Source organism: Oreochromis niloticus, linkage group LG14 (assembly GCF_001858045.2).
Source record: "Oreochromis niloticus isolate F11D_XX linkage group LG14, O_niloticus_UMD_NMBU, whole genome shotgun sequence".
Classification (NCBI taxonomy): Eukaryota; Metazoa; Chordata; class Actinopteri; order Cichliformes; family Cichlidae; genus Oreochromis; species Oreochromis niloticus.
In genome coordinates, this window is record NC_031979.2 from 38971291 (window position 1) to 38989247 (window position 17957).

The 17957-nt window shown below is 42.6% G+C and overlaps 1 protein-coding gene across 2 annotated transcripts; it reads right to left on the reverse strand.

Moving 5' to 3' along the window:
• Positions 1-14900: 14900 nt before the first annotated feature.
• On the reverse strand, positions 14901-17702 carry LOC100708498 (olfactory receptor 52K1-like). 2 transcript variants are annotated; one of them, XM_025897939.1, is made up of 2 exons: positions 17381-17702; positions 14901-17273 (listed from the first exon to the last, which is right to left on the reverse strand). In XM_025897939.1, the coding sequence occupies exon 2, from the start codon at positions 16026-16028 to the stop codon at positions 15093-15095; it is 936 nt and encodes a 311-aa protein (XP_025753724.1). In that variant the 5' UTR covers positions 16029-17273; positions 17381-17702; the 3' UTR covers positions 14901-15092. The 2 variants fall into 2 exon arrangements, with proteins under 2 accessions (XP_025753724.1, XP_025753723.1); XM_025897938.1 differs by having other exon boundaries at positions 14901-16064; positions 17129-17702.
• Positions 17703-17957: the final 255 nt, after the last annotated feature.

The following is a 17957-nucleotide window of genomic DNA, read 5'->3' on the forward strand; positions in this document are numbered from 1 at the left end:
AGTCATATTTTGGGGGGTTTATTAAACTTGTCCATATTTCTAGAAATGAGAGCTGCTCCATCCAAAGTGGGATGGATGCCGTCTCTCCTAACAAGACCTGGTTTCCTCCAGAAGGTTTGCCAATTATCTATGAAGCCCACATCGTTCTTTGGACACCACTCAGACAGCCAGCAATTTAAGGAGAACATGCGGCTAAACATGTCACTCCTGGTCTGATTGGGGAGGGGACCAGAGAAATTGAATGAATTATGATCTTACTGTATTTACGTTTACCCTTAGCCAGCAGTTTTAAATTTCCTTCAATGTCGCCTGCTCTGGCCCCTGGAAGACAATTCACTATGGTTGCCGGTGTCTCTCGCTTCACATGTCTGAGAACAGAATCACCAATTACCAGAGTTTGACCCCCGGCGGGTGTGTTACCGAGTGGGGAAAAATGGTTAGACAAATCAACAGGTTGGTGGTGTACCTGGGACTTCTGTTTAAGACTATGCTTCCTCCTCACCGTCACCCAGCCGCCCTCTTTCGCCAGCTGCTTGGGGTCTGCCGGGGAACAGGTAGCGGGGCCTACGCTATCTTCGGCTGCACCAGCTACAGGGGCCTGGCTAGCTACGGGTGGATGAAGGGTGCGAAGCAGAGTCTCTAATTCAGCAATCCTGGCCTCCAGAGCTGCAAATATGCTACATTTGTTACAGGTATCATTACTGCTAAAGGAGGAGCCGAGGAGTAGCTAAACATCTGACACACTGAGCAGGAAAGTGCAGAAGGGACAGGGGAAGAGGCCATGCTACTAGCGTGTTGGCTATGAGCTAAGCTAAGCTAGCGAAATAGTAAAAACACAGTGAGTGAATACTTTGGCTATAAATTAGGTAGTGACAACACAGAATGTGTGCTTCAGATGGAACACGTAAAGATTATAGTATAAAAAACGAATGTATTTAAAAGTTTGTAATTAAATTGCTAAGCAGATAAGCTACTGAAAAAAAACACCACTGTGTTTGAGCAGGAACAGGAAGTAATACTCTACCGCAGAGAGAGCGAACACCAAGTGACAGCGCCACCAGGATACACGCTTCCCTTAGGCAGCATCATTAGAAGACATAGCATGAATTTTCACTGCTATGCTGATGACACACAGCTCTATCTGTCCATGAAGCCAGATAAGACACACCATTTAGTTCAACTGCAGGAATGTCTTAAAGACATAAAGACCTGGATGGCCGCTAACTTTCTGCTTCTTAATTCAGATCAAACTGAGGTTATTGTACTCGGCCCTGAAAATCTTAGAAATATGGTATCTAACCAGATTCTTACTCTGGATGGCATTACCTTGGCCTCCAGTAACACTGTGGGGAACCTTGGAGTCATTTTTGACCAGGACATGTCCTTCAATGCACATATTAAACAAATATGTAAGACTGCTTTCTTCCATTTGTGCAACATCTCTAAAATTAGAAATATCCTGTCTCAGAGTGAAAAACTAGTTCATGCATTTATTACTTCCAGGCTGGACTACTGTAATTCATTATTATCAGGATGTCCTAAAAACTCGCTGAAAAGCCTTCAGTTAATCCAAAATGCTGCAGCAAGAGTCCTGACAGGGACTAGAAAGAGAGAGCAGATTTCTCCTTTTTTCGCTTCCCTTCATTGGCTTCCTGTTAAATCCAGAATTCAAAATCCTGCTCCATCTTATCTTAATGACCTTGTAGTACCATATCCCCCTCTTGAAGCACTTCGCTCTCACACTGCAGGCCTACTTGTTGTTCCTAGAGTTTTTAAAAGTAGAATAGGAGGCAGAGCCTTCAGTTTTCAGGCCCCTCTTCTGTGGAACCAGCTTCCAGTTTGGATTCGGGAGACAGACACTATCTCTACTTTTAAGATTAGGCTTCAAACTTTCCTTTTTGCTAAAGCATATAGTTAGGGCTGGACCAGGTGACCCTGAATCCTCCCTTAGTTATGCTGCAATAGACGTAGGCTGCCGGGGATTCCCATGATGCATTGTGTTTTCCTTTCCAGTCACCTTTCTAACTCACTATGTGTTAATAGACCTCTCTGCATTGAATCATATCTGTTATTAATCTCTCTCTCTCTTCCACAGCATGTCTTTATCCTGTTTTCCTTCTCTCACCCCAAACGGTCGCAGCAGATGGCCCCGCCCCTCCCTGAGCCTGGTTCTGCCGGAGGTTTCTTCCTGTTAAAAGGGAGTTTTTCATTCCCACTGTCGCCAAAGTGCTTGTTCATAGCAGGTGATATGATTGTTGGGTTTTTCTCTGTGTGTATTATTGTAGGGTCTAACTTACAATACAAAGCACCTTGAGGTGACTGTTGTTGTGATTTGGTGCTGTATAAATAACATTGGAGTGATTGATTGAAATTGGATTGATGGACAAAGGGCAGCCAGAGCCAAGCATACCCAAGTGGCAAAAGGTTTTTCATTTGGGTAGTCTCAGAGTCTAATTTCTGCTTTTTGCTTTTTGCCTCCAGCTCACACTGGAATGGTTAGCAGTCGAGTGTGAAGTGGGAATGAGAGTTAGCACCTCCAAATCTGATGCCATGGTCCTCGGCTGGAAAAGGGTGGAGTGCCCACTTCGCGTAAGGGACGAGATCCTGTCCCAAGTGGAGGAGTTTAAGCATTTCGGGGTCTAACTCACGAGTGATGGGAGGAGGGAGCAGGAGATCAACAAATGGATTGGTGCTGCGGCTACAGTGATGCGGACCACTCAGTTGTGGTGAAGAGAGAGCTCAGTGTAAAGAAAAGCTCTTGATTTACCGGTCGATCTACATCCTTACCTTCACCTATGGTCAGGAGCTGTGGGTAGTGACCGAAATGACGAGATCATGGATACAAGCGGCAGAAATGGGCTTGCTCAGAAGGGTGGTGGCCTCTCCCTTAGAGATAGAGTGAGAAGTTCAGCCATCCAGGAGGGGCTCAGAGTAGAGCCCCTGCTCATCCACATTGAAAGGAGCCAGTTGAGGTGGTTCGGGCATATAAAAAGGATGCCTCTTGGCACTTCCTGAGTGATCTGTACCATGCATGTCCCACCGGGAGGAGGCCTCCGTTGCAGATCAAGGACATGCTGGAGAGATCATTAAGTCTAATTGTTGAATGTTGTCATTGTGTCTGTGAAGGTTCTCAGTCATCCAGGTCATCGTAGTCAAAGGAATTTGCAAAGAAAAGCGTCTGGACGTCTTCAAGCAACTTAAAGAAGTCCAGACGCTTTTCTTTGCAAATTCCTTTGACAATGTTGTCATTGTGTTCCTTAAATTTGTAAGTCTGAGTTCAATCTATAGGATCAAGACATTCCTTTGTCTCTGACCACCTCTCCAGCCACTTTGTGCTGGGGGAGGTTTAATTGCAGATACATCCTATCTGAAAGATCTGATTCTTGTGTGGTAAGCTTCCTGCCTTTTTGTGGCTTCACTGTGTTGTGCATTGTGAACCAATACAGGAATTGAACCATATATTGGGTGTGGGGGAGATTACCATTTTATGACTAAGCATGTTGTTAGAAACAGTTGGAAGTCACGCACAAAGAAAGACATACATTCTCGCACACTCACTCAAACACACACACACATACACACACATTCTCACATGCATACACACACACACACACACATTCTTGCACATGCATACCGATGTTTACACATACACACACAGTGCCTTGTCTTAGAACCATTTGGGGGTTTTATGGTGGGAGGTGCTTTTGCTGTGATGTGTATTGTGTGAACTGTTTTCCCAATAAAAGGCAGCAAGCGGAGGCCGGATTTGGGGTCATTCGTGATAGGATTCGAAGTGCGTTTCTGAGATAGCGACCGAGGCCTCCCTTGCAAGTAAATCGATCGATCGCTGACTGTCTTGTTTTCTTCATGATGAATAAATCTCTAAACTAGCGGGGCTTGTGGAAACACAGACCCAACAATCATATCTCTCGGCTGGCCCTGGAACACCTTGGTGTTCCCCCAGACAAGCTGGAGGATGTGGCTGGGGAGAGGGAGGTCTGGGCTGCTGTGCTTAGGCTGCTGCCCCCTGACCCGGCCCTGGAAAAGCTAAGGAAGATGGAGAGAATTTTTATTTAACTTTTATTTGAATAGGAAAATCTTGAATCTTGAAATTAAAAATCTCTTTATCCAAAGTGTCGTGGCTAAGACAGGCATCAGTAGTTCAATCAGCAATTTTATATAATAAAAAAAAATTTATATAATTTTAATTTTATAGCCTAGTAAAATACCAAATACCCAAATATTCAATACAAAAGTAAAAAAAATGTCCAAAAGTAAAAAAGTAAAAATTCAAAGCAGCTTGATTCTGTATTTTAGGATTATTATTTTTGCATATAGCACATTGAAAAATGCAGTGTGATGTTAGGGTCAGAGTGAGGGCACAGTGGGGACTCTTTCATCATGTATAGAGATTGAAAATGTGACGTCATTCCGGGGTAAAACCGCAAAGGATTCTGGGAATGAGTGGCAAGCAGTACTAGCGCAGGCTTTCACATGAAAACAGTCACACAGCGATAAAAAGAAACACAAAAAATGGCAAGAAGCTGTTGTATTATTAACTGCAATAGCCGGTCGCATGACAGCCACGGGAAGCCGACGGGTAAAGAGATCGGTTTTTATCGGATTACGTCGTGGAAGAGAAATTGTTCAAGCCATGTTTCCGAAGTAACAAAGAGGCGACGGATGACCTGGATTGCAGCCATTTGAAGACCAAATATAACGTCCCAGAACACTCCAGCTCACATGTTAGTCTGCTCCAAGCATTTCCACAAAGGTAAGTCTTCTGTTGTAGTATTACGTAATTTATCATCACATAATTGTTGATGTAGGTTACAAATAAGTCTTATATTGATTTGAATTGAATTCGTTGCGCTATGCTGCTTTGTTCACTGTGGCTTTGCGGGCTAATGTTTGTTGTGTTTTGTAGGAAAACCAGCCTACAAAATGCTGGAATGCGATCCAGACTGGGCACCTCTATCACCCTGGGTCAGACCGAGTTTAAAGCTGCTACCACAGCCAGATTTGATCGGTTAAGAGAGAGAGCGACATCAAAACAGCCACGAAACGTCCCGCATATATGTGCCCAAGGGTTGTATTGAAGCAATCAAGTGATGAATAACTGTTTTCCAGTATGTTGTTTTGCAGTGTTTTTTTTTTTTTTGCATTGTTGATTTGTTTTTCACTGAAGCAGCTAATAAAGCATGATGGATTTTTACAATTTTGCCTCTTTCTTGTAAGATTCTATAATATAATGAAACAATAATGCCAGTTATAAATAAAGATAATAAATTGAATGAATTACTAAACACTTATTTTATTTCTATTAGATCTGAAAATGTTGTGTAATACTACAACCTGAAACGACAAATAGATGCGTTTGCCTGTACAGGAGATAAAGAAAAAAAAATTTAACAACAGCTGTGAAATGGAATAGTCCAAATCACCAAAGTAAACTGGACCTGGGCTTGTTGCAGGGATCTGAAGTTACTAAACATCTTGTGAGTGTCTGCACTCACACTTAGGACCATATAATAATAAATATGTGTGTGATGAAAGTTGGGCAGCACGCTAACATCCTTACTCCACTCTGTACGGGTCTGACCCTTTCACTCCTTTGATTTTTTCCTCGTCCTGTTGTTTTTGCCTTTTCGTCATGTCTGTCTTTGTACGGACCTGCTGTGTTCTCCCTCGTTTTGTACATAACTGTTTTTGGGGCAAATAAAATGCAAGTAGGGATTAAAACCAGAGAATTAATGATTACCGGTGCTGGAAATACTAGCGCCTGATGCAGTGTTTTGATTCTGTTGCCACGGGTACTGTTAAGGTTCAGATATTGAGGAGGAAGACCACAAATAATAACCACTGATCCGGCCTGGTGCAATTAGACAAAGATTTTAATGCACACATGTGGAGTCCAACACTTGTGCAGATTTCAGTGTTGAACTGTCTTACAATAGTCAGAACAAAGACTTTATAGGGTTGGCAGTCTGCCTGTTGCCAGGCAGACTAAATACAGCATACGTCAATCCAAAACCACAAACGTTCAGTTAACTTTGAACACAGTTTAAAAAAGAACATTGTCTTCGGCTCGAACCCAGGTGCTTCCTGTCACCATCCTGCCCAGGCTTATCTTCTGGAACATCAGGCCCACGTTCTGCACAAACTGTCACATAGGCAGGCACAACTTTGCAGTTGCAAGCAAAACATGATTAAACTCTTACCTATATAAATGAGTCTAATACTGTGTGTGTGTGGGTGTGTGTGTGCTGTCCTTTATTTCACCCTTCACTTCATCAGCTTAACCTTGTAACCTTTCCACCAGACAGAAGGCCAGCACGTACACAACTGAAACTATGTGTGTGTATGTGTGTATGTCTGTACATGTGTGATCCTCACGCTGCACCTTAATTGACCTCAGCTTAAGCAACCAGGCTAAGGCTATCCTGTGTGTACTGATCTTGACTTATATGTAAAATATATAAAACAAATGTTCCAATCTAATACAACTACTTAAAGCTTAATCAAAAATATAAATGCATAATAAAATAACCTGCTCAAAATACTTGCACTCAGACTCGGCTTTCAGTTTCACTTCTGCAAAGCATGCAACTTCAAAAAACATGTAACTTCCTGTCTTATTTTGGCACAGAGTATATTTCCTGTCCCTGCAGCTCAGTTTCTCACCCACTGAAGACTTCAGTGTAAGAATATAAAAACATTCAAAAGCCTTTAAAATTATGGATTCAACTCAACAGTTTAAAGTGGTTCTTACTGGACTTGTAATAAAAGCTTAATTGGGTGCCAATATGTTTAAACATCCAAATACAATATCAATATTAATAATCAATGGAATAGTAATAATGATCATAAAAAATAGCAGCAAATAATAGCAGCATAACACTTTACTCCTGCTGACAGTACCCACAAAGCAATGCGCGAAAGTCGTCAATCTCTGTCAATCTCTATACTGTGTGTTTGCACACTAATGAGTTCCAGACGAGCTCCTCATTGTTTCATCAACAGCAACTGTGATGCAACACAATGCTCGACCTCAGAGGCCTGTGGCCACTCGGATACTCTGGAGGATTGAACCAGCTACAGGCCAATTAACACACAGTACTGCACAGGGAATAATGGAAGGGCACTCTTCAGAGCAGCTTTGGGACTCTGCTTTGGTGTTTATGCTCCTGTGAGGTGACCACAGGAAAGATGTTTTGTTTCCTGCAACAACCACACAAACAAAAAGTTTTTTACATTCTCTTATGACAGGAAGATAATGTGGACAATATCGCCTATTTGTCAGTTGTTGTATTTTTGAGGTGTGTCTATTTAGTTCCATTTTTTCTGACTGGCCACAGACCTTTGAGGTCGAGCCTTGTGTTGCATCACAGTTGCTGTGGAGGATGAAACAATGAGGAGCTCGTCTGGGACTCATTAATGTGCAAACACACAGTATACATGATGAAAGAGTCCCCACTGTGCCCTCACTTTGACCCTAACATCACACTACATTTTTCAGTGTTTTATATCTATAAATTAAGCTTAAAACAAATAATTTAGCTTTACTCCTCAGTATTACAGAACTGCAATAAAGTTCTTTGTACTGCAGTTCGGCTTCATGTGTTTTCTCTGCAACAACATGCATGTCATGTTCAGAGATGGGCAGTAACATATTACTGTAATCTGATTATGTTTTCAAGTAACGAGTAATGTTAGTAATGCAAAAAAAGCCATTGGATTACTGTTACTTTCCTGTAAGCATGCTGCGTTACTGCGTTACTAAACTGTGATTTTGTTAGTGACAGTGTCTCATGACAAATGACGTACGAGCGTGTGATGCCCCTGGCAACAGACGTGCGCAGATCAACAATGGATAATATGGAGTGATGGAGAGAGTACGACCATGCAGGGTTTAAAGCGTGGAAGTACTCACATTACTTTAAGTTTGATTCTGTAAAAAGTGACAAAAACATTAGCGTCCGCTGTGCACTCTGAGTGGGAAGACAACTTCTTTCTACAGCGAAAGATTAAATTAAAACACTGAGCAAGCACTGAGCACGCTGCCACGGGAATGTGACATTCACAGAGAAACCCCCAGATCCCCCCACTGACATGACCGCTGTGGCACCTCCACCCGGCCCAGTCCAGCTAAACAGCTGACAATAGATTTAAGAGCAACAGGACTCAGTGCTGCTGAATCTTTGATTTTATTTATTTTCTGCTGTGTTTTAATTGGATCTATTTGAAAGAGTGTAAACACAAAACAATGTTTTATTTTATATGCTGGAATATGCAGACAATAGGTTTAACTGTTAAACACATTTCTTTAAGTCAAAGACTTTGGCATATAATTTAATTTTTGCTTGATGCAAAAAGTTAAAAGACTAAAACTTAAAAACAATTTTTAAAAAGACATTTTCCATTTCATTCAATTTTGACGGATGATGCATTAAAAAATATAATTGCGCTGAAAGGTCTGTTGCTTTTTTCACAAGTTCAGGTTGTGTAGCATGTTTTTGAAAAGTAACTAAGTAACTAATTACTTTTGAAAATAAGTAATCAGTTAAGTAACTGGATTACTTTTTTTGAGAAGTAATCCTTAAATAGTTACTAATTACTTTTTTCAAGTAACTTGACCAACATTTTATTCTAGTTACGTTTAGCTGAACTCAGTGTGTGAGAGGGTATCACAGCTGATTGAATCATTTATGAAATTATGCTGCATAAATCAAACTGATACTGGTGAGTTGCATCATAATAAACCCTGGTATTCACCCTAGTTTGATTTTTGATGGTTTAGCTGTATGGCGATTTTAGAAACGTAAATGTGAGAAATGTAGTTTGCTTTCTGGTGAAGGTTAAATGTTTCTTTCTCTTTCTTTGCAGGCTGATTGAACTGAAAAGCTATTAGGAAGGAGGGAGCATGCGCACACATTTTATCCTGGATGGCTTTAAAGAAACCTCTTGGATGGAAGGTGAAACATCTTCATGAAAGTTAGAGAAATCTAGTTGCTTTCTTTCCAAGCTCCACATACTACATGAGTTGGATGACTGAGAACCTACACAGACCTGTTAGTGAACGATTTAATAGTTAGTCAATATATTAAATTATTCTGTATTGCGGAAAGCAGTTGTGACGACCCACTGCACCCTGCCTTCCTTTTGGCTCATGTGTGTCTTGTTTGCAGGCATTGGAGAGGCGGAGTTCCCGTTTACAATCAGTGACACTGGCAACACCTGGGCCAGTGTGCCAGGACTCTGTATAAAAAGCCTTTAGGGCAGGGGTCCCCAATCTCAGTCCACGAGGGCCGGTGTCCCTGCAGGTTTTAGATCTCACCCTGGGTCAACACACCTGAATCACATGATTAGCTCATTACCAGGCCTCTGGAGAACTTCAAGACATGTTGAGAAGGTAATTTATCCATTTAAATCAGCTGTGATGGATCAAGGACACATCTAAAACCTGCAGGGACACCGGCCCTCATGGACTGAGATTGGGGACCCCTGCTTTAGGGCATAGTTTTGGTTGGCTCTGAGACACCACGTTGGACTTTGGCTGCGTTAGGTTTGGTTTTCGCTTTTGACACTATTACATGCATCATCTTCCACTCATCCATTGCTTCACACACTACTGATGGTACTAATTACACATACCACTGTTTGTTTTTGACAATAGGGTTTCTTTTCTGTTTTATTTGTTTAAAAGAATAAAGCAGCTTGGAATACATTCCTAATGATGTCTGGGGTTTTTTTTGTCATGACCGTACGGCCCGGTTCGTGACACAGTTTGCAGCAGGATGAATGTATTGCTTTAAATGAATCAAAAACCCTGATGTCATACTAACTGTCAGAATCCACAACGCCTAGGCCGAGGAGGAGGAGTGGCAGCAATCTTCAGCTCCATCTTATTAATCAACCAAAGACCCAGACAGGGTTTTAATGCATTTTAAAAGTCTGATTATTAGCCTTAGCAGAGGTGCATATCTTATACGTCTCTCTGCAGCTTCTCTCCTCCTGTTACCCTCCCCCCCCCATTACCCCATCCCCTTGAAGACTGTCTGCTTCCTAAAAAAACTCAAAACAAACTAAAAACCAGCAGAAATTACTTAAGCATATAAAAAAAATCACAAAGAAAGAATATTACAGTAGCCACAACTGCACCAAAGAGCTTAGCCTTGTCCACCTCAGCTGTAAAACTCAAAAACCAGTCTTATTTTTGATCATCAGAAAAGAAAAGAAAAGGACACTAAAGAAACTGCTGGACATTATGGACAATGCTGGGCATCCTCTGCACACGGCCATAAACAACCAGAGGAGTCTGTTCAGTGACAGGTTGCTTCTCCCAAAGACAAGAACCAACAGACTTAAAAACTCCTTTGTCCCACATGCCATCAGACTGTTTAACTCCTCTCTGCGGGGGAGAGGGAGGGGAGACAGGAGGACAAAGGAGGGGGGAACAACTAAGCTGTAGTGACTCTTCACTTCACTGTGCAATACTTTTTGTTAATAGTCAACGGTGCAATAGACTTCAATACTTGAAATGTGCAATTCCCTTGTATTCTTATTCCTATTTATTCTATTTATCCCTTTTGTATACTCTGTATTTATATATGTGTATATATGGTATATTTCTGCTCACATTCTGTAACTTCTGTCGGTGCTGTGCTATTGGAAACCAAATTTCCCGGAGGAACCCACCCGAGGGATTAATAAAGTTTTATCTATCTATCTATTTATTATCTATCTATCTATCTATCTATCTATCTATCTATCTATCTATCTATCTATCTAGCTATCGTCCACCTGGGCCTTACACAGAGTTTCTCTCTGATTTCTCAGACTTTTTATCTGATTTAGTGCTCAGCTCAGATAAAATAATTATTGTGGGTGATTTTAACATCTATGTAGATACTGACAATGACAGCCTCAACATGGCTTAATTACTTGGAAAATTTAAAAGAACTCACCCACCACTTTAATCAAACTATAGATCTTATTTTAACATATGGCATAGAAACTGAACATTTAACAGTGTTTCCTGAAAACCCTCTGCTGTCTGATCATTTCCTGATAACATTTACATTTACAATAACTGATTTTACAGAAGTGAGGAGTAGACTTCATTACAGTAGACGTCACGGTTTGCAAGGCAAGATGGCTGGAGTGGCTCCTTGGACCCTCGAACCCCAAGCGGGAACAGAAGCAGAACCAGCAAGCATGAAGGCCTCTGGCAGACACGAAGCAGAATCAGCAGCAGAGAATGGTTGCTGAGATGCCTTGGCAAAATTCTCAGGTAACCCAGGTTCTTAGCCTCCTGGGGTCCAGAGTCAGCTTAAACTCAGCCTCTGGGGAGGCCCTGGAGAGAGTAACAGTCTCGAGAAAGGCCCGCTTTTGAGAAACAGCTAGTGTTTTAATGGGATTTTCTCCCTGCTTAGAATGAGCAGGTGACGATGGTGGTGAAATAGGTGGCTGAGATACTGACTGAAATGATGGTTGACTTAGTGATTGAGCTGCAACCTGAGCAGGGAGCTGAACTGCAGACAACAGAGCAGGTAACTGAACTGCAGACTGAGCCTATGACAGTGATGAGGACTGAACAGATAACTAAATGGATGACTGAGCTGCAGACTGTGCTAATGGCAGTGCTACAGGCCGTGTCATGGTCCTGGGTCATTTTGTCCAGGCGATTTAAGTGTCCGGTGCTTTTTGTCATTTTTTGATTTACGTTAATGATTATTCTAGGTTTCCTACGTTATTCTGTTCAGTATTCCGCCTGTGTTGTTCCCTTCTGTGTCTCTAGTGGCAGACAACACTAGAGGCCAACTCCAAGCCCATAGCACAAGTCACCATCAAGTGCGGGATCTACCAAGGAGATGCTCTGTCCCCACTGCTGTTCTGCATAGGCCTGAACCCCCTCAGTGAGATCATTAACAAGACTGGCTACGGATACCGACTACGAAACGGAGCAGTTGTCAGCCACCTCCTGTACATGGATGACATCAAGCTGTATGCCAAGAGTGAACGAGACATCGATTCACTGATACACACTACCAGGATATACAGCAATGACATCGGGATGTCATTCGGACTGGAGAAGTGTAGTCGGATGGTAACAAAGAGAGGGCAGGTAGTCAGAACTGAGGGGATTGAACTACCAGAAGGCAACATTGCAGACATAGAGGACAGTTACAAGTACCTGGCAATCCCGCAGGCGAATTGGAACCATGAAGAGGCCGCTAGAAAAGCTGCAACCACCAAGTACCTGCAGAGGGTCAGGCAAGTCCTGAGGAGTCAGCTGAATGGTAAGAACAAGATCTGGGCCATCAACACCTACGCCCTGCCCGTGATCAGGTACCCTGCTGGGATAATAAGCTGGCCAAAGGAGGAGATAGAATCCACTGACATAAAGACAAGAAAGCTCCTTACCATGCATGGAGGGTTTCACCCCAAGTCCAGCACCCTGAGGCTGTACGCTAAGCGGAAGGAAGGGGGCCGGGGACTGGTGAGTGTCAGCACCACAGTCCAGGATGAGACAACGAACATCCAAGAATACATTGGGAAGATGGCCCCAACTGACCGAGTGCTCAGCGAATACCTCAGGCAGCAGAAACCCAAGAAAGAGGAGGGAGACGAGGAACCATCATGGAAGGACAAGCCCCCGCACGGTATGTACCACCGGCAGATAGAGGAGGTGGCTGATATCCAGAAATCCTACCAGTGGCTGGACAAAGCTGGACTGAAAGACAGCACAGTGTCACTAATCATGGCAGCACAAGAACAAGCTCTGAGTACAAGATCCATAGAGGCTGGGGTCTATCACACCAGGCAAGACCCCAGGTGCAGGCTGTGTAAAGATGCCCCAGAAACAATCCAGCACATAACAGCAGGGTGCAAGATGCTAGCAGGCAAGGCATACATGGAACGCCATAACCAAGTGGCCGGCATAGTGTACAGGAACATCTGTGCCGAATATGGCCTGGAAGTCCCGAGGTCAAAATGGGAGACGCCCCCAAGGGTGGTGGAGAATGACCGAGCTAAGATCCTGTGGGACTTCCAGATACAGACGGACAAAATGGTGGTGGCTAACCAACCGGACATAGTGGTGGTAGACAAACAGAAGAAGACGGCCGTAGTGATCGATGTAGCGGTTCCGAATGACAGCAACATCAGGAAGAAGGAACATGAGAAGCTCGAGAAATACCAAGGGCTCAGAGAAGAGCTCGAGAGGATGTGGAGAGTGAAGGTAACGGTGGTCCCCGTGGTAATCGGAGCACTAGGTGCGGTGACTCCCAAGCTAGGCGAGTGGCTCCAGCAGATTCCGGGAACAACATCGGAGATCTCTGTCCAGAAGAGCGCAGTCCTGGGAACAGCTAAGATACTGCAGGACCCTCAAGCTCGGGTCCTCTACCAGAGGCCTGGGGGCTTGAGGGTCCTGCAGTATCTTAGCTGTTCCCAGGACTGCGCTCTTCTGGACAGAGATCTCCGATGTTGTTCCCGGAATCTGCTGGAGCCACTCGCCTATCTTCGGAGTCACCGCATCTAGTGCTCCGATTACCACGGGGACCACCAGTCCATAGGTCCCTCATCCTATTCATGTAACCCCTTCCGCCAGGGTTACTTGCGTAGTAGCATTCCAACAACGCCCTGTTTTCGTCTCTTGCCCACCGATGCCTTCTTGTTCCAGTAGCCCACTTCATATATATATATATATATATATATATATATATATATATATATATATATATGTATATATTAGTGCTGTCAAAATGAATCCTCCATCACAGTCAACGCGATTAAAATTTTTAACACATTAACGTATCTGGAGTGCAGAATGACTCAAAATCCCTGACATGTCTCTGTCAGCCCATTTTGGGCAGTTTGTCCAAGTAGAATTACGTTCGCACATGCGCAAGTGGGCAGTTGTTCTGGTAGTGACAGACAGGAGAACAAATCAACTTAATATTAAAGATGATTAATGCACATTGCCGCTGTCGATGGAGAATTTGAGAATTAAAATAATAATAAGACGGAACAGTCGACCAACATAAAGTATTATGCACATTGTGCAAGAAGGAATTTTCTTTTCACCAAAGCACTTCCAGCTTAAAATATCACATTGACGCGAAGCATACATTAGTCAAGGATGCTGCTAGGACTTTGGCTAACGCGTCACCCAGCTTGTGACAAACCACTCACGGAGCATCGGGGGCTTAGTAAGTCTACCTCGAACATATTGACTGACAAAATGGCCAAGTGGATTGCAACAAACTGCAAACCTAGACCCATATCGTTGAGAACACACGCTTTACAAAGCTTTGGTTCCTCGTTTCAGGGACTTGAAGCCTCCCCAAGAGTGACAGAGAGAGTGGATAAATGTTTACAGAGTTTTTTGTTAACATGAATGTTCAAGATGTTCAATAAACATGTTCAGTGTGTATATTTTCCCTTTTTTCTTGAGTCATTCATTCATTTTAATACAGAATAAAAATGAATATTTAATCATGATTAATCAAAATTAATCCACAGTGTGAATCTGATTAAAAATTTTAATTGTTTGACAGCACTAATATATATTATATATGAATGTATACTTACCTGTTAATATATAGGTTTTTTTTTAAAAAAAGTTGTATTTCACAGGAGAGAGCCTGTGTAAAAAGACTGAAGAAAACTATTCCAATTCTCTTTGAATTTAAGCATACATTCTTTGTGTTTATTCTACAGTTACTTCATTATAGTACATAAATGTCCGTTACATATAAAGTTGAAAAAAATGTCATTGCAACCAGGCTCTTGATCAAGTAACTGCGATTACTTAATTTTTTTAAAATCTTTTGGCAGCACAAGTTATTATGCTTATCTGTAAATAATGAATATCTGTAACCACCTAAACGGTGGGCTTTTGCTAGTATTAACAATTCATATTCATCATATTGTTAAAAAGATATATATTTTCAAAGGTACTCTGTACATCTCTGGACATGGACATATTGCAAAATTGAGTCGTTTGATTTACTTTAAAGCTCATACCAATCACTCTGAAACACAACCAGGTTAAAATGACCAACAGCTGAGTGGTTCTTAAGAAAAGTTCAGATTTTCAGTGTTTTCAGGATGTGCTGTCGGATCTCAGTAGTTCTGATGCCGTAGATGATCGGGTTGAAAAAGCTTGGAAACAACAGGTACATTATGCTGAAGAAAATCCTAATGGCTGTAGGGAGACTGTTTCTTATTCGATATGACAGGAAAGCTGTAAGTATGATGGTCAGACTAACAGTCATGACTACGATGTGTGTAACACAGGTGTGAAGAGCTTTGGCACTTGCCTTTCCTGAGCTCAACACAGAGCTGAATATGACTGTGTAAGAGGCAGTGATGAGGAAGAAGTCAGTCACGGGGACAGAGAAGACTGTGATCAACCCAGCCACACTGTTAATGATGGTGCTTCCACAGGCCAACTCCACCAAGGCCATGTGCTCACAGAAGCAGTGGTTTATCACATTTCTCAGACAGAATGGCAATTTTCCAGCCAGACTGACCACCACCAAGACAACAAACATATTTCTGATGAAAAGTGGGATCACAAATTTAAGAAATTTTGCCAAAGCCATTTGTTCTTGATAGTAGAGTGGTGTGCAGATGGCAAAGTAACGATCCAGAGCCATCCACAGCAGCAGAGTGGACTGAAAGGCTCCTAACAAGTGAACGAAATACATCTGAACAAGGCAGGCACCCAAAGAGATCCCCCTCCAGTCAAACAGGAAGCTCAGCAGCATGTGGGGAACAAAGAATACAGGGAGGCTGAGGTCAATGCATGCCATGCTGGCAATCAGGATGTACATCGGCGAGTGGAGGCTTCTCTGTGAAACGATCACGTACACCAGCAGGGAGTTAGCAAACAGTGACACAACAAACATTAAGGAGAACGGGATGAAGAGGAACGGCCTCAGCTCTCCGAGTTCACCAAAGCCAACCAGGAAGAAATATTTGTGTGAGGAGATGTTCTCCTTCACTGGCTCCATCTCCATCTCCTCCTAAACCTTGTAGTTTTTAGCTGGATCAGGCTGAAATGAGACAGAAAATCGAAATAATTCACAATGTTTTAATACAAATTGAAAGAATTAATAGAGACAGATGGAGACACAGACACAGACTCTGTGTTCTGTTGACACTGCAACCTTCTGGGGTTGGCTAACTGAAGGATAACCACTTTTTATAGAATACAGCTTGTAGTTTCTCTTTGCAGCTTAAAAAGGATTTGTTTAACAGCACTCAGTAGACTGACCAATACTCAGAGCAATGGGACAGTAGAAACTCTCACTCACAGATAAGAGGAAGTTCGTTAAGCTCTTTAGAAACAACCGAGGAACCACAGTCCCAACGCTGCCATGAACTACAAACTGCTGCAACACCAGTGTCACTGTTTGGGCCTCTTGCATGAAAGTGTGATACATACAAAATTCGTCTTTACACACATTGATGTCTTCTAAACAGAGAGGGTGTGCCATGTTTTATGTGTGTGTCCACTGATATTTGTCAAACCGTCCACAGAATTCTCAAATCCATGAATGTGGCTCAAGGACCATCTACAATGAACAAAAGTTAAAGCTGTTTCTGTGTGTCAGATACTTCTTGAATCAAGTAGCTCCTTCACCATTTTCACATGGACTCTTTTCTTATTCATAATTATGTACATAAACTTTATCCATGAGATAAATATTGGAAGCTGAACCTACAAATGTTAAAGGATTAATGAAATCAAGCAGGAAAAAGCTTCATTACACAGCTGTACGATTTCCACCTCACTCTTTCCTTACTCTGTAGTCAGTGTTTTTCACATTATAATTCAACTTGCGGTTCAGACTCTCAGCTATTTCATGTCAGTGGAGCCCTCCCTCCCCTCTTCACTTCTCACCATTCTTATAGGTCTTTTTCAACCTCGCCTTTGACTCAAAGGTCAACTTTAGTATGTTTAATATTCAAATAACAACAGTTAGGAAGCACCAAATATCTGATAAACAGGAGACCCAGACGGTGTGCTTTCCACTGCATGGAAAGTTTGAACCGGCTCACCATCACCTGTTAGTGAAAAACACACGAGCAGCACAAATGATCACAGCAAACAAACCTCACTCAAAGCCGAGGCAGCTCATCTGTCCTCTCAGAGTTCTCAGGGTTCACATTGAAGACGACACTGAAAGCACACGTAGATCAATCACAGGGTTCAGTGAAAAACCAGCCGGTTCCTCAGTCAGGTTCAGTGGTTTAGTTTTCTAGAGAGGACAGTCAGTAGAAATATTAGAGTACGGGAACTCTCTGCTGCATATAAAGAAGAATGAAGATCTTTCTGAAACATTATTTATAAAGAGTCAGAGGTTACCTAATTGTCCCTGAATGGAAATACATGAGCAGGTTTTACTTTCTGACTGTGTGTCTTGATTGCAGGCTGATGGTGTCAAATCCTGATCCACCTCCATCCATTCCTCCATCCACCTGTCCCTGCTGAGCTGACTCAGCACTTTAATACTCTCCATCTGACGCAACCACTTTGAAAGCCTGTTGGTGTGTGTAACGCGTTAAAGGGCTGGTGTGCCTGAGTGTTGCTTAATGGGTAATAAGCTAATCAGAAGTGAGCTCGACTAGCAAGCCTAAGTGTGTTAATAAAACACAAACAACAGAAGTAGACCTAAAAAAATGTATATATTATGGTAATGTTAACGTTATATATATATAAAAAAAAAAAATTCCCAGCTCGCCCCTGTGGGCGGTCAAACCTTCAAGCTCGGGTCCTCTACCGAAGGCCTGGGAGCTTGAGGGTCCTGCGCAGTATGTTAGCTGTTCCCAGGACCGCGCTCTTCTGGACGGAGATCTCCGATGTTGTTCCCGGGATCTGCTGGAGCCACTCGCCTAGCTTGGGAGTCACCGCACCTAGTGCTCCGATTACCACGGGGACCACC

Coding starts and splice junctions, on each gene's coding strand:
- LOC100708498 (XM_025897939.1), bottom strand. CDS start 16,028: ATGGAGATGGAGCCAGTGAAGGAGAACATCTCCTCACACAAATATTTC.